General features: G+C 47.1%; 1 protein-coding gene and 1 long non-coding RNA gene across 4 annotated transcripts in view; one reads left to right on the forward strand and one right to left on the reverse strand.

Annotated features, from left to right (window-relative positions):
- Positions 1-14,741, forward strand: part of LOC137541819 (uncharacterized) — a 743,120-nt gene that overhangs the window by 300,783 nt on the left and 427,596 nt on the right. The gene's annotated exons all lie outside the window — the stretch shown is intronic.
- Positions 1-14,741, reverse strand: part of LOC137541817 (alpha-N-acetylgalactosaminide alpha-2,6-sialyltransferase 2-like) — a 174,861-nt gene that overhangs the window by 7,757 nt on the left and 152,363 nt on the right. Inside the window, exon 8 of the mRNA XM_068263340.1 lies at positions 7,293-7,392. Coding sequence (XP_068119441.1) covers positions 7,293-7,392 — 100 coding nt within the window. The remainder of the gene's footprint in view (positions 1-7,292; positions 7,393-14,741) is intronic.

Consider the following 14,741-nt stretch of genomic DNA (forward strand, 5'->3'; position numbering starts at 1 on the left):
CGCCTGTAACGTCTTAGTGTGTAAGCAGCCTTAACAATACAAAATGCCTGCTTGTCATGCTGATCTTCTGCCCCTAATGTTCGTAGGCAGGGTTTAAACTTAACATTTGCGTGCGTTTTGTGAATGTGCGACTGCACATCTAATGAAAGTCAAAGGAGAATTGCACTTCTGCAAAATACTTTTTGTAGCATAAATTCACACAGCACATTAGAATTCCTATTGATTTGATACCTGCGGTGTTAAAAAAAATTTCTAAACGTGCCTAGCGGTTTTGGGAACGTTTTTGTGTAGCAGATAACAAATATTGTTACAGTAAAGCTGTTGGTGAACAGCTTCTGTAACAAAAACGCCTGGAAAACCGCTCTGCTCTGGCGTTTTTCAGAGCTGTTTTCAGGGCCGGCCCTAGACTATTTGCCGCCTGAGGCAAAAAAAAAAATTTCCGCCGCCACCCCGCAACGCTGCAGGAAGTGACGTCAGTGGAGCGCACGCTTGGAACGAGGAAGAGGTGAGTCCTACCCGCCCGTGCCTCTTACACATAGCGGCTGCTTGTATTTAAGGCTGGAGGGGAGCGGAGCACGGGGGACCCAGGCGAGGGAAGGGGGGTCCGACCCCCCCCTCCCCGCCGCTAGGCCCAATACCCCCGTCCTGCCAGCTACCCCTCCAGCTCGGCGGCCGGCTCCCCGCACCCACGGACGGGCGGGTGCCGCCCCTGGAATTTTGCCGCCTGAGGCAAAAGTTTCACCCCGCCTCATGAGCGGGCCGGCCCTGGCTGTTTTCCACTTTCCTATACTTTGACATTGAGGCAGAAACGCCTCAGAAATCTAAAAATGCTGCAGCCCCTGAGTTTGTGTTTGTAGAAAAAAACGAGCCGCTCTGGTGTGCCCCATCCCATTCACTTTCATTAGCCAAGCTGTTTTCCCCCTGCAAGTGTTTTAAAAAAGCTCTTCAGAACCGCTCTGATGTGCACCAGCCCTTTGTGACTGAATTGTGACTGTATTAGCCACATACTTGTTTCAGGTGTGTTCAGCTCCGCAGGACTGCCCAGGTAAGTGAAAATGCTTTAGCTAATTTCATCTCTGGTTTCCTTTACCCAGTACACTATCCAGCCACTATATTGTTCAAACGGAAATAAAAATGGCAGCCTCAATATGCGTCTCACTTCACATGTACTTTAAAGCAGGGTCCCCAACCGTCCCGGATTCGTCGGGACGGTAACGGGTTGGGGGAGGGGTCCCGCTGTCCCGGGATACCCTCCCCCCCCCCCTTGTGTCCCAGCAGGCAGAGGTGAGGCGTGAGGAGAGAAAGAAAAGATCGAGGCACCAGCCGCAAAACAGTGTACTAATGCGGCTATGAGCAGAGCGGACATCACTCCTTCCTCCCTCCCTCTCCATCATGCCCCCCTCGTGAGTCCCCATCATGAAATGCAGAGATCGTGCGCAGCGGCCAGCAGGTGTTTAGTTTACATGCTGTTCGGTGACCGGCTTCCTACTTCCTGTTTCCGCGAAACAGGAAGTACTAGGAAGCCGGCCGCTGGAACGGTATGTAAACTAAACACCCGCTGGCCGCTGCGCACGATCTCTGCATTTCATGATGGGGACTCACGAGGGGGGCATGATGGAGAGGGAGGGAGGAAGGAGTGATGTCCGCTCTGCTCATAGCCGCATTAGTACCCTGTTTTGCGGCTGGTGCCTCGATCTTTTCTTTCCTCTTCTGCCCAATACCCCTGGCTACATATACTGGGGACATATACCCCCTGGCTACATACAGTGTGAAAAACTATTTGCCCCCTTCCTGATTTCTTATTCTTTTGCATGTTTGTCACACTTAAATGTTTCTTCTCATCAAAAACCGTTAACCATTAGTTAAAGATAACATAATTGAACACAAAATGCAGTTTTAAATGATGGTTTTTATTATTTAGTGAGAAAAAAACCTCCAAAACCTACATGGCCCTGTGTGAAAAAGAAATTGCCCCCTGAACCTAATAACTGGTTGGGCCACCCTTAGCAGCAATAACTGCAATCAAGCGTTTGCGATAACTTGCAACAAGTCTTTTACAGCGCTCTGGAGGAATTTTGGCCCACTCATCTTTGCAGAATTGTTGTAATTCAGCTTTATTTGAGGGTTTTCTAGCATGAACTGCCTTTTTAAGGTCATGCCACAACATCTCAATAGGATTCAGGTCAGGACTTTGACTAGGCCACTCCAAAGTCTTCATTTTGTTTTTCTTCAGCCATTCAGAGGTGGATTTGCTGGTGTCTTTTGGGTCATTGTCCTGCTGCAGCACCCAAGATCGCTTCAGCTTGAGTTGACGAACAGATGGCCGGACATTCTCCTTCAGGATTTTTTTGTAGACAGTAGAATTCATGGTTCCATCTATCACAGCAAACCTTCCAGGTCCTGAAGCAGCAAAACAACCCCAGACCATCACACTACCACCACCATATTTTACTGTTGGTATGATGTTCTTTTGCTGAAATGCTGTGTTACTTCTACGACAGATTTAAAGAGACTCTGTAACAAATTTTTCAGCCTTAGTTCTTCTATCCTATAAGTTCCTATGCCTGTTCTAATCTGCTCTGGCTTACTGCAGTCTTTCCTAACTGCACTGTCTCTGTAATAAATCAATGTATCTTTCCTCTGTCCTGTTTGTCGGGCTAAGGCTTGATTGTGTGGAATGTGCAGGGCTGCTTGTGATTGGTAGAAGCGATACACACCCTCTGCAGGCCCCCTGCACACTCTGAATGACTCACACACTATGCTTAGCTGAGCCTATTAGAAGCTGGTTAGTTTGTTTGTAAACACTGCCTAAGGGCCTTTTTCCACTAGCCTGCGATTTGCGATTTGCTTCTGACTGCAAATCGCAAGGTACATTAAACTAATGGAAACTGCAGCAGCAATTTCCATTAGTGCGATCCGATTGCGATGCAATTTTGGTCAAAGCGCAATCGTCGTCCTGCTGCGTTTTGTATGCGATTGAGCTGGACTATAATGAGTATAGTAGCTCAATCGCAATCGCATGGTGGAAATTTAAATGCGATCGTAATCATTTCATAGTGGAAAAGAGCCCTAAAACTGTTAATTACAAGCCAGGATTGCAGCAGAGTGGCAGAAACAGCACAGAGGGGCACAGGAGAAAATAATGAATAGAATGGTATGCTTTTTATTGTAAGAATATTAGAGTACAGATTCTCTTTAACCACTTGCCGACCAGGGGATTTTACACTGATCGGTGCTGCGTGGGCTCTACAGCCCGCAGCACCGATCAGGAGTGCAGCAGGGCGATCAGACTACCCCCCTTTTTTCCCCACTAGGGGGATGTCCTGCTGGGGGGGTCTGATCGCCGCCGGCTGCAGTTGCTTAGCGGGGGGGGCTCTTCAAAGCCCCCCTCCGCAGCGCTTTCAGCCCTCTCGCCAGCTTCCTCCCTCTCCCTTCCCCTGTGTGCTGCGCAGGACGGATTTCCGTCCTGCGCATTGAAGGATAGGCTTCAGCCTATCATATGCCGGCGATCCCCGGCCAATCAGAGGCCGGGGATCGCCGATCTGCCTTACGGCGCTGCTGCGCAGCAGCGCCGTATGATGTAAACAGCGGGGATTTCTTCCCCGCCTGTTTACATTTTGCCGGCGAGCCGCCATCGGCGGCTCTCCGGCTGTTCACGGAGACACCCTCCGTGAACTGACATGGAAAGGCCACTCGATCGAGCGGCCGTTTCCATGGTAACCTGCAGACGACCAGTTTACGCCAATCGGCGTTAGCTGGTCGTCAAGAGGTTAACAGGACACGCACCTTCCAAAAAGTTCAACTTTTGTCTCGGCGGTCCACAAGGTATTTTCCCACGGGTCTTGGCAATCATTGAGATGTTTTTTTTAGCAAAATTGAGACGAGCCTTAATGTTCTTTTTGCTTAAAAGTGGTTTGCGCCTTGGATATCTGCCATGCAGGCCGTTTTCGCCCAGTCTCTTTCTTATGGTGGAGTCGTGAACACTGACCTTAATTGAGGCAAGTGAGACCAGCAGTTCTTTAGATGTTGTCCTGGGGTCTTTTGTGGCCTCTCGGATGAGTTTTCTCTGCGCTCTTGGGGTAATTTTGGTTGACCGGCCACTCCTGGGAAGGTTCATCACTGTTCCATGTTTTTGCCATTTGTGGATAATGGCTCTCACTGTGGTTCGCTGGAGTCCCAAAGCTTTAGAAATGGCTTTATAACCTTTACCAGACTGATAGATCTCAATTACAGTACTTTTGTTCTCATTTGTTCCTGAATTTCTTTGGATCTTGGCATGATGTCTAGCTTTTGAGGTGCTTTTGGTCTACTTCTCTGTGTCAGATATCTCCTATTTAAGTGATTTCTTGATTGAAACAGGTGTGGCAGTAATCAGGCCTGGGGGTGACTACAGAAATTGAACTCAGGTGTGATAAATCACAGTTAAGTTAACAGGGGGGGGGGGGGGAATCACTTTTTCACACAGGGCCATGTAGGTTTTGAGTTTTTTTTTCCTCACTAAATAATAAAAACCATCATTTAAAACTGCATTTTGTGTTCAATTATGTTATCTTTGACTAATAGTTAACGGTTTTTGATGAGCAGAAACATTTCAGTGTGATAAACATGCAAAAGAATAAGAAATCAGGAAGGGGGCAAATAGTTTTTCACACCACTGTATACTGGGGACATATACCCCCTGGCTACATATACTGTGGACATACACCCCCTGGCTACATATACTGGGGACATATACCCCCTGGCTACATATACTGGGGACATATACCCCCTGGCTACATATACTGGGGACATATACCCCCTGGCTACATATACTGGGCACATATACCCCCTGGCTACATATACTGGGCACATATACCCCCTGGCTACATATACTGGGCACATATACCCCCTGGCTACATATACTGGGCACATATACCCCCCGGCTACATATACTGGGGACATATACCCCCCGGCTACATATACTGGGGACATATACCCCCCGGCTACATATACTGGGGACATATACCCCCCGGCTACATATACTGGGGACATATACCCCCCGGCTACATATACTGGGGACATATACCCCCCGGCTACATATACTGGGGACATATACCCCCTGGCTACATATACTGGGGACATATACCCCCTGGCTACATATACTGGGCACATATACCCCCTGGCTACATATACTGGGCACATATACCCCCTGGCTACATATACTGGGCACATATACCCCCTGGCTACATATACTGGGCACATATACCCCCTGGCTACATATACTGGGCACATATACCCCCTGGCTACATATACTGGGGACATATACCCCTGGCTACATATACTGGGGACATATACCCCTGGCTACATATACTGGGCACATATACCCCTGACTACATATACTGGGCACATATACCCCTGGCTACATATACTGGGGACATATACCCCCTGGCTACATATACTGGGGACATATACCCCCTGGCTACATATACTGGGGACATATACCCCTGGCTACATATACTGGGGACATATACCCCTGGCTACATATACTGGGCACATATACCCCCTGGCTACATATACTGGGCACATATACCCCTGAATACATATACTGGGGACATATCCCACTGGCTACATATACTGGGGACATATCCCACTGGCTACATATACTGGGGACATATACACCTGGCTACATATACTGGGGACATATACACCTGACTACATATACCATAGCTCCCAACTGTCCCTTTTTTGGAGGGACAGTCTCTCTTTCACCCTCATTTGTCCATCTTTCTATGTAAATACATATATTTCTATACTAAAAATGTGTTTGATTGATTCTAAACTTTATTCCCATCCTTTAAATTGATAGAATACTAATTTTAAAATGTTAATATGAAGGAAAATGAGCCAGGATAGAAAGGACCAGTGTGGTTTGAATTCTAAAACATATTTTTCGTATGAAATCTTTATGGTATGCGTGATGAGGGCGTGGCCAGGGGGTGTGGCAGGGGCGTGGCTTAAGTGTCCCTTTTTCTCATCTCAAAAAGTTGGGAGGTATGTTTAAAGTTCTATTCCCCCCCCCCAAAAATGTATGTACCTTGAAAAAAATCCATTATACTTTCACTAAACTATAGAGTATGGCAAACAAACTAATTTAGATGAAAAAATGACTTTGTTGAGTAGCTGTAATGAAAAAAAAAAAGTGCCCCTAGAATTTCCTTACCCATGGAGGGGGAAGCATCTGAATCCTAATGAGGCTTCTCTCGCTGTCCTTGGCACCCCCGATCCCCTCCTGGAAAGTCCGCCCACAAGGGCTTGTCGGCGAATCACGCAGGTGCAGGAGCTGCTTGCCGCTCAGGCTCTGTTGGAAATAGCCGAGCACGATCGGGTCTGCACTATTGTCTGTGACTGTGCAGTACAGCAGCCCCGATTGGACTCTATTTCCGCAAGAACCTGAGTGTAAAGTAGCTACTGCGTCTGTACGAGGCGCACAGACGTCAGTATTTTGGTTGCAGTTTCGCTGGGGCAGCCATTGCTGGATTGCGTTTGCAGAAAAGTACGGGGGAAGCCTCATTAGGATCCAGAGGCTTCCCCCTACGAAGGGAAGTACCCGCCAAGGGCAGTTTTTTTTTTTTTTTTTTTTTTTCCTACAGGTTTTCACCCGAGGCCAAAATAAACGAATGAAATAAAGGATTGTATCTATCCTCCTTCTCCTAAAAATGACTTTTTAAGATATTCCACACTTTTATTTTATGTTTAAATCTACCTTTCAGTTTTTACTGATTTATTGTTTTTGCTCAATGACCCATTCATTGAAGTATACCAGAGCTAAAAATCTATGAACTATTGATCCTTTTTATCTCTTTCCTGCTCTCCGAAGCCATTTTCTGCTAGGAAAGTGTTTTATAGTTGGAATTTCCTATCAGTGAGGGTCACACTGTAGTCACTTCCAGACTGAGTCAGCCACTTGCATACCTGGTATTTAACTCTTTCAGGCAGAGAAAGGAAAAAAAGGAACACAGCCCAGTTATTTGTGTGCTAGGCACTGTACATACCGATGTCTATCTCATCAGGTCACATGTCACCTCGGGTATCCTTTAAGCTTGCCCCTTACTCCTAGGATTGCAGTGCAATGTTTCCTTCCTGTTCCGGCCACAAGTGAGGTGAATGCTCTCCGCCCACAGAGCAGACAGCAGCAAAACGCTGCTTTAGTAGTGAACGGGTTAATACGTCATGTGATGGGAGGTGCCAATGCCGAGCTGTCATGTAATTGGTGTAACCAAGCCCGGTATCCCCTGATGGAAGAGTGCCCTCACCTGGTCACAAGTGTGTATCGCAGCCATCAGCATCGCGGCTCCGGTTGAAGCTCTGTATATATCCCGCCACGTCCCTCTTAAAATTGGATCCCAGAGAAACCTGCAGAGAGAATAATTCAGAGTTTTGTCTACAGGATATGGCGGGTGTAAATAGCCTTAATGCTGGATTGCTAGCCACAAAATCAAATTCCATTTACCCACTGCTCTGTGTTTATTATGCAGCCTGAAACCTCACCCTGCAGTGCAAGCATTCCAGTCTAATCAGAAATGTCTCAGCTGTAATAAATCTTATTTGTCAGCCGGGCTCTATTTTCACCATCGCCGACGAGAGAGAGAGGCTTGTCATCACCCCTCCCACATTCCTGCTCCTCACTGATTGGCTGAGGGCAGTTCAGTGCTTCTGAAATATGATCTATGCTGTGCTCTCCTGTGTTTACAAGGCAAGCTAGCTATGACAGTGCAGATTCTAGGAGAAAAGTAAGGGTGGAAATGGCATCAGGATTGGCTTCAGTCAGAGGGAACCAAGATGGCAAATGCCAGGAACAGATTTATCTTTATTGTATAAGATTCACTGAAATCAAAACCTGCTCAGTACAATACATCTGTTCTGGAAGTAGAACAAGTATTTATATACTTTTATATGTCTCAACCTCCCAACATACCCTGCTGCTTTAAGACCTGCTATTGCCAAAGCACAGTACAAAGTTTCCTTTTATAAAACAAAAGGCATATACAAATGTCACACACACAAGCAAGATGCACCTCCCATAATGCTTTACTAAAAGAGGAACTCCAGTGAAAATAATGTGATTAATTGTTACAATAATTATGTATAAATGATTTAGTCAGCTTTTGCCCATTGTAAAATCTTTCCTCTCCCTGATTTACATTCTGACATTTATCACATGGCGACATTTTTACTGCTGGCAGGGGATGTCATTGGAAGGAGATGCTGATTGCTTTTTTGGCAGTTGGACCCAGCTGTAAACAGCTGTTATTTCCCACAATGCAGTGAGGTTCACAGACAGGGAAACTGTCAGGACCATGGTCCTGACAACACACTGTGGGAGGGATTTCATCACACTATCTGCCTTACAGAGCCCCCTGATGATCCGTTTGGGAAAAGGAATAGGTTTCTCATGGGAAAGGGGATATCCGCTACTGATTGGGATAAAGTTCAATTCTTGGTCACGGTTTCTCTTTAAGGGCAGTTCATTCTCTTATGCCCTTGTAAGTTGTGCCTACAGATAAAAGGTGCTCATTTGCAAGTGCCTTCTGCTTTTATGAGGGCAAAACTATTCTTTGAATGTGATGTACCATGTGCAACAAAGAGATGCATACTTAGAGGAACTGTAATGAAAATGTGTCCTCTTTCTTTCTCCCCCTATCCCCCCCTATTGATTGTAAAAATTGTTTACCCATGTACTTGCGTAAGATCGTAAAATCTTTCCTCTCCTCGATTACATTCAGATCAATTAGCATTCTGAAATGTATCATTAGACCTGTCAGGTGATCTCTGCGGAATGTTTACTGAGAGTTCTATGCAGAGATGGAGATACTGCTTGCTTGGCAGTTGGAAACAGCCATTATTTCCCACAATGCAATGAGGTGCACAGACAGGAAACATTCAAGGCTATGGCCCTGACATCACGCTGTGGGAGGGGTTTCGCCCTTGATGCATTATTAGAGAAAAGCTATACATTTCTTGTGGGAAAGAGGATAGCAGCTACTGACTGGGGTGTGAAGTTCAATCCTAGATTAAAGTTCCTCTTTAAAGGATACCTGAAGTGACATGTGACATGGTGAGATAGACGTGTGTATGTACAGTGCCGAGCACACAGATAACTCTGCTGTGTTTTTTTTTTTTTTTTTTCTTTTTTCTTTTTCTTTCTCTGCCTGAAAGAGTTAAATATCAGGTATGTAAGTAGCTGACTCAGGGCTGGTGCACACCGAGCGGCTTTTTGAGCGTTTCTGCAGCCGCTTGCGGCTGCGGATACGCTTGGTCAATGTATCTCAATGGGGTGGGTCACACCAGAGCGGGAGGCGTTTTGCAGAAACGCATACTCCCGGGGTGAGGCATTTTTTGGATTGCGGATGCGTTTCTGCCTCAATGTTAAGTATAGGAAAAACGCAAACCGCTCTGAAAAACACCTGTTCAGAGCGGTTTTGCCGGCGTTTTTGTTACAGAAGCTGTTCAGTAACAGCTTTACTGTAACAATACATGAAATCTACTACACCAGAACCGCTACACAAAGCCACAAAATGCTAGCTGAAACGCTACAGAAAATTAAGAAAAAGCGTTTCAAAATCTGCTAGCATTTTGCGGATCTGCTAGCGGGTTTTGGTGTGCACCAGGCTTTAGACAGGAAGTAACTACAGTGTGACCCTCACTGATAAGAAATTCCCCTTTTTATCTCTTTCTTGCTCTCAAAAGCCATTTTCTGCTAGGAAAGTGTTTTATACTTGAAATTTCTTATCAGTGAGGGTCACACTGTAGTCACTTCCTGTTTGAGTCTGGACTGAGTCAGCCACTTACATACCTGATATTTAACTCTTTCAGGCAGAGAAAAAAAAGGAACACAGCATAGTTATTTGTGTGCTTGCCAGGTATGTAAGTGGCTGACTCAGTCCTGACTAATGCTGGGTACACACGGTGCGTTCCCGCACTCGATGCCCCGCTCGATTCCCGGCCGCTCAATTATTTCCGAGCATTTCCGATCGCGTTTCGATGACTCTCATGTAAAGTTTGCCAAATCGACCTAACGATCCATCGAAACGCGAATCGGACATGTCGGAAATAATCGAGCGGCCGGAAATCGAGCGGGGCATTGAGTGCGGGAACGCACCGTGTGTACCCAGCATCAGACAGGAGGTGACTACATACAGTGTGAGGCTAAGTTCACACTGGGACATTAAAGTCGCACGTTAAAACAGCATTTAACGCAGAATAACTCACTGCAATGAAAAATCAATGCCCCATTCACAGTGCACACGTTGCGTTAGTGATTAACGCTGCACGTTAAGTAAAAGTACTGCATGCAGTGCGTTATACACGTTATTAGCTGCGTTGGACTGTTTGCACATGTTCAGTAATGACTTGGAAGCATACTTTTCATTGCCTGTATTTTTTACTGTATCTGCTGTATGCGACGGTAACGCTGCGTTGCCACTTTTTGGGCGCGTTGCGTTGTAAGCTTGCGGTGCGACTTTAACGTGGCATCAAAACGCAACGTCCCACTGTGAATCTAGCCTCACCCTCACTGATAAGAAATTCCAACAATAAAACCCTTTCCTAGCAGAAAATGGCTTCTGAGAGCAAGAAAGCGATAAAAAGGGGAATTTCTTATCAGTGAGGGTCACACTGTAGTCACTTCCTGTTTGAGTCTGGACTGAGTCAGCCACTTACATTCCTGATATTTAACTCTTTCAGGCAGAGAAAGAAAAAAAGGAACACAGCATAGTTATTTAGGTGCTAGGCACTGTACATACACATGTCTATCTCATCATGTTACATGTCACTTCGGGTATCCTTTAATATCCTTGGCAGGGCTACCAAGTATCTAAAAATTATCTTTTTTTTTTTCTCTTTTAGCTGTCCTGGGTATGGAGAGAACCCTGCTGTCCTACATTTCTGACCCTGTTTCTGCAGAGACACCTTTGAAGGATTGAAGAAGAACTGTAGTGAGAGGTATATGAAGGCTGCCATATTGATTTCCTTTTAAGCAATACTGGCTGCCTGGCAGCGCTGCTGGCCTATTTGGCTGCAGTAGTGTCTGAATAACACCAGAAACAAGCGTGCAGTTAATCTTGTCAGATCTGACAATGTCAAACACCTGATCTGCTGCATGCTTGTTCAAGGTCTATGGCTGAAAGAATTAACCTCTTGAAGACCACAGTGTTAACCCCCCCCCCCCCCCCCTAAAGACCAGGCCACCCCCCCCCCCCCACCCCACCCCCTCCCTCCCCGCAGCCAGCCAATCATGGCGATCGGCTGTCATAGGCTTCTGCCTATGAGAGCCGATCGCTCTCTAGAGTCCCCACAGCTGTCCCCACTACAGCGCTGCTGCAGATCGCAGCGCTGTACAAGGTAAGTAGACAGCGGTTTCTTGGTCACCACTGGGAGACTGAAGCAGTAGCGGAGCTACGCCTAACAAGCAGGAGATACGTGCACAGCGTGCGATCTCCTGCACTGCGAGGCCCCAAGGACCTTAAGCCGACCTGCGTTAGGCGGTCCTGGGGCTTCCACCGCGGCCATGCCCGCATGACGCGGTCAGCAAACAGTTAAAATCAGAGGATCAGCAGGATAACCAGGCAACTGGTATTGCTTAAATAGAAATAAATATGGCAGCCTTATTATCCCTCTCACTACAGTTCTCCTTTAAGACATGCCCCTGCCACACCCCTAGTCACGCGTTCACTATACTCCCTAGCCACACCCCTAGTCACGCGTTCACTATACTCCCTAGCCACACCCCTAGTCACGCGTTCACTATACTCCCTAGCCACACCCCTAGTCACGCGTTCACTATACTCCCTAGCCACACCCCTAGTCACGCGTTCACTATACTCCCTAGCCACACCCCTAGTCACGCGTTCACTATACTCCCTAGCCACACCTCTAGTCACACGTTCACTATACTCCCTAGCCACACCCCTAGTCACGCGTTCACTATACTCCCTAGCCACACCCCTAGTCACGCGTTCACTATACTCCCTAGCCACACCCCTAGTCACACGTTCACTATACTCCCTAGCCACACCCCTAGTCATGCGTTCACTATACTCCCTAGCCACACCCCTAGTCACACGTTCACTATACTCTCTAGTCACACGTTCACTATACTCCCTAGCCACACCCCTAGTCAGGCATACCATAAAGAATTCCTAGGTAAAAGATGTAATTTTATAATTCAACCCACACTGCCCTTTTATCATCACCTCTTTACCTTCATTTTTTTTTTTTTTTTTAGTAGAAAAATACATATGTATAGATTTTTACATCAGACCTTAAAGGATACCCGAAGTGACGTGACATGATTATAGACATGGGTATGTACAGTGCCAGGCACACAAATAACTATGCTGTGTTACTTTTTTTCTTTCTCTGCCTGAAAGAGTTAGGGCCCTTCAGATCACAAATGCGGATGGCCATGCGTGCGGAACGCAACGCGTACGAACGCACGCCATCCGCGTTTGTGTGAGTTGCGTGGCTGATCCCATCACTGAAAAGTGAATGGGACAGCCGCGCGTTTTTACAAAATCTGCGTGCAGCATGCGTTCCCGGACCGCACAGGTCCGGAACGCATGCAGTGTGAACATCAAACAGTACACTCTATGCACTGTCTGATGTCGTGCGTGTCTGCCTCCTGCACGCGTTTCCAAAACGCGACTGGAAACGCGTGCAGTCTGAACGGGCCCTTAAATATCAGGTATGTAAGTGGCTGACTCGGTCCTGACTCAGACAGGAAGTGACTACAGTGTGACCCTCACCGATAAGAAATACCCCTTTTTATCTCTTTCTTGCTCCCAGGAACCATTTTATGCTAGGAAAGTGTTTTATAGTTGGCATTTCTTATCAGTGAGGGTCACACTGTAGTCACTTCCTGTCTGAGTCAGGACTGAGTCAGCCACGTACATACCTGATGATTAACTCTTTCAGGCAGAGAAAGAAAAAAAGGAACACAGACATGTGTATGTACAGTGCCTAGCACACAAATAACTATGCTATCTCATGTCACATGACACCTCGGGTATCCTTTAAAGGAAGAAAGGGGGACAGTTGGGAGCTCTGAGGGCAGTGTAGAGAGTACTTCCATAGCCTTCAAAGCAGATGTGAAGGCTTCTTCCACAATAAAGTATAACGCTGGCATGGGGGGTGGGGGGTTCTAGTGGTGGAATTGGGGGACACAGAGATGACCAAAAAGGCTAAGGGATCCAGAGCCTTCTCTCCTCTTAGGTGAGTATCTAAAAGTGAACCATGCACCCAGGGCATCTCTATAATACATGAAAAATGCATGCCAAGTATTCCGTCTCATTATTTAAAGAAACTTTCATTTTACCTTTTATTTTACATTTAAAGTTTAGCACTTAAAGAGACACTGAAGTCTCATAAAATTCATCTTTTTATTTAAAAAATGTCTTTAACATGATAGCCCGAACTAAAACGCAGCATCCCCGCGGCTGAAATCTAACAAAATCCCCCCTAACTCCCCTCTACCCCGCAAAATCCACAACTTTCTTGGTCGTGGCTGCTAGAGGAGGCAGAGCTTTCAGTCGCAGCTCTGCCTCCTTACGCGTCAATCAACACATATCTCCGCCTCTCCCCCGCCCCTCTCAGTGAAGGAAGACTGAGAGGGGAGGGCGGAGGCAGCGATCCGGCGCTGATAGACGCGTGGAGAGGCAGAGCTGTAACTGAAAGCTCTGCCTCTCACGGAAGCGCTGCCTGGACTGCCCCCCCCCCCCCGGGGAGTTTGGGGGGATTTAGTTAGTTTACAGCCGCGGGGATGTGGCGTTTTAGTTCGGGCTATCATGTTAAAGACATTTTTTTAAATAAAAAGATGATTTTTATGAGACTTCAGAGTCTCTTTAAGTTTATTAGCCTACTTCAGCAGGCCTGCAGTCCAGCATGTCCACAGACATTTCAGGTAGCTAAGGACTTATTTGTTTTATTGTAATCCATTAGCAAGAAGTAAACCATGCCTTTTGATCAACAAAGGGGGTTGGGTAATTAGGACAATTTCTTAAAGGGACTCCGAGCTCATCTAAAAAATAAAAGTTGTACTCACCAGGGGCTTTCTCCAGCCCAGTGCTGGTCGGGAGGTCCCACGCCGGCGTCCTGGCTCCTCTCCTTCTCCCCGCTCCGGAATGGCTGACAGGCCGCAGCCCGGGCGACACTCTCCCGAGTGTCGGGCTGCTTCTTCCGCATATGATGCGGATTACGTCACACGCCGGCCGCCTCGCGTCATCACGGAAGCCGGCGTGAACGTACTGCGCATGCGCGATTAAAGCGCGCATGCGCAGTACTTTCACGGCGGCCGCCGTGATGACGCGAGGCGGCCGGCGTGTGACGTAATCCGCATCATATGCGGAAGAAGCAGCCCGACACTCCGGAGAGTGTCGCCCGGGCTGCGGCCTGTCAGCCATTCCGGAGCGGGGAGAAGGAGAGGAGCCAGGACGCCGGCGTGGGACCTCCCGACCAGCACTGGGCTGGAGAAAGCCCCTGGTGAGTACAGCTTTCCTTTTTTTTGATGAGCTCGGAGTCACTTTAAAGAGAACCTGAGGTGTGTTTAAAGAATGTTATCTGCATACAGAGGCTGGATCTGCCTATACAGCCCAGCCTCTGTTGCTATCCGAAACCCCACTAAGGTCCCCCTGCACTCTGCAATCCCTCATAAATCACAGCCGTGCTGTGAGGCTGTGTTTACATCTGTAGTGTCAGTCTCAGCTGCT

Source organism: Hyperolius riggenbachi, chromosome 12 (genome assembly GCF_040937935.1).
Source record: "Hyperolius riggenbachi isolate aHypRig1 chromosome 12, aHypRig1.pri, whole genome shotgun sequence".
NCBI lineage: Eukaryota > Metazoa > Chordata > Amphibia > Anura > Hyperoliidae > Hyperolius > Hyperolius riggenbachi.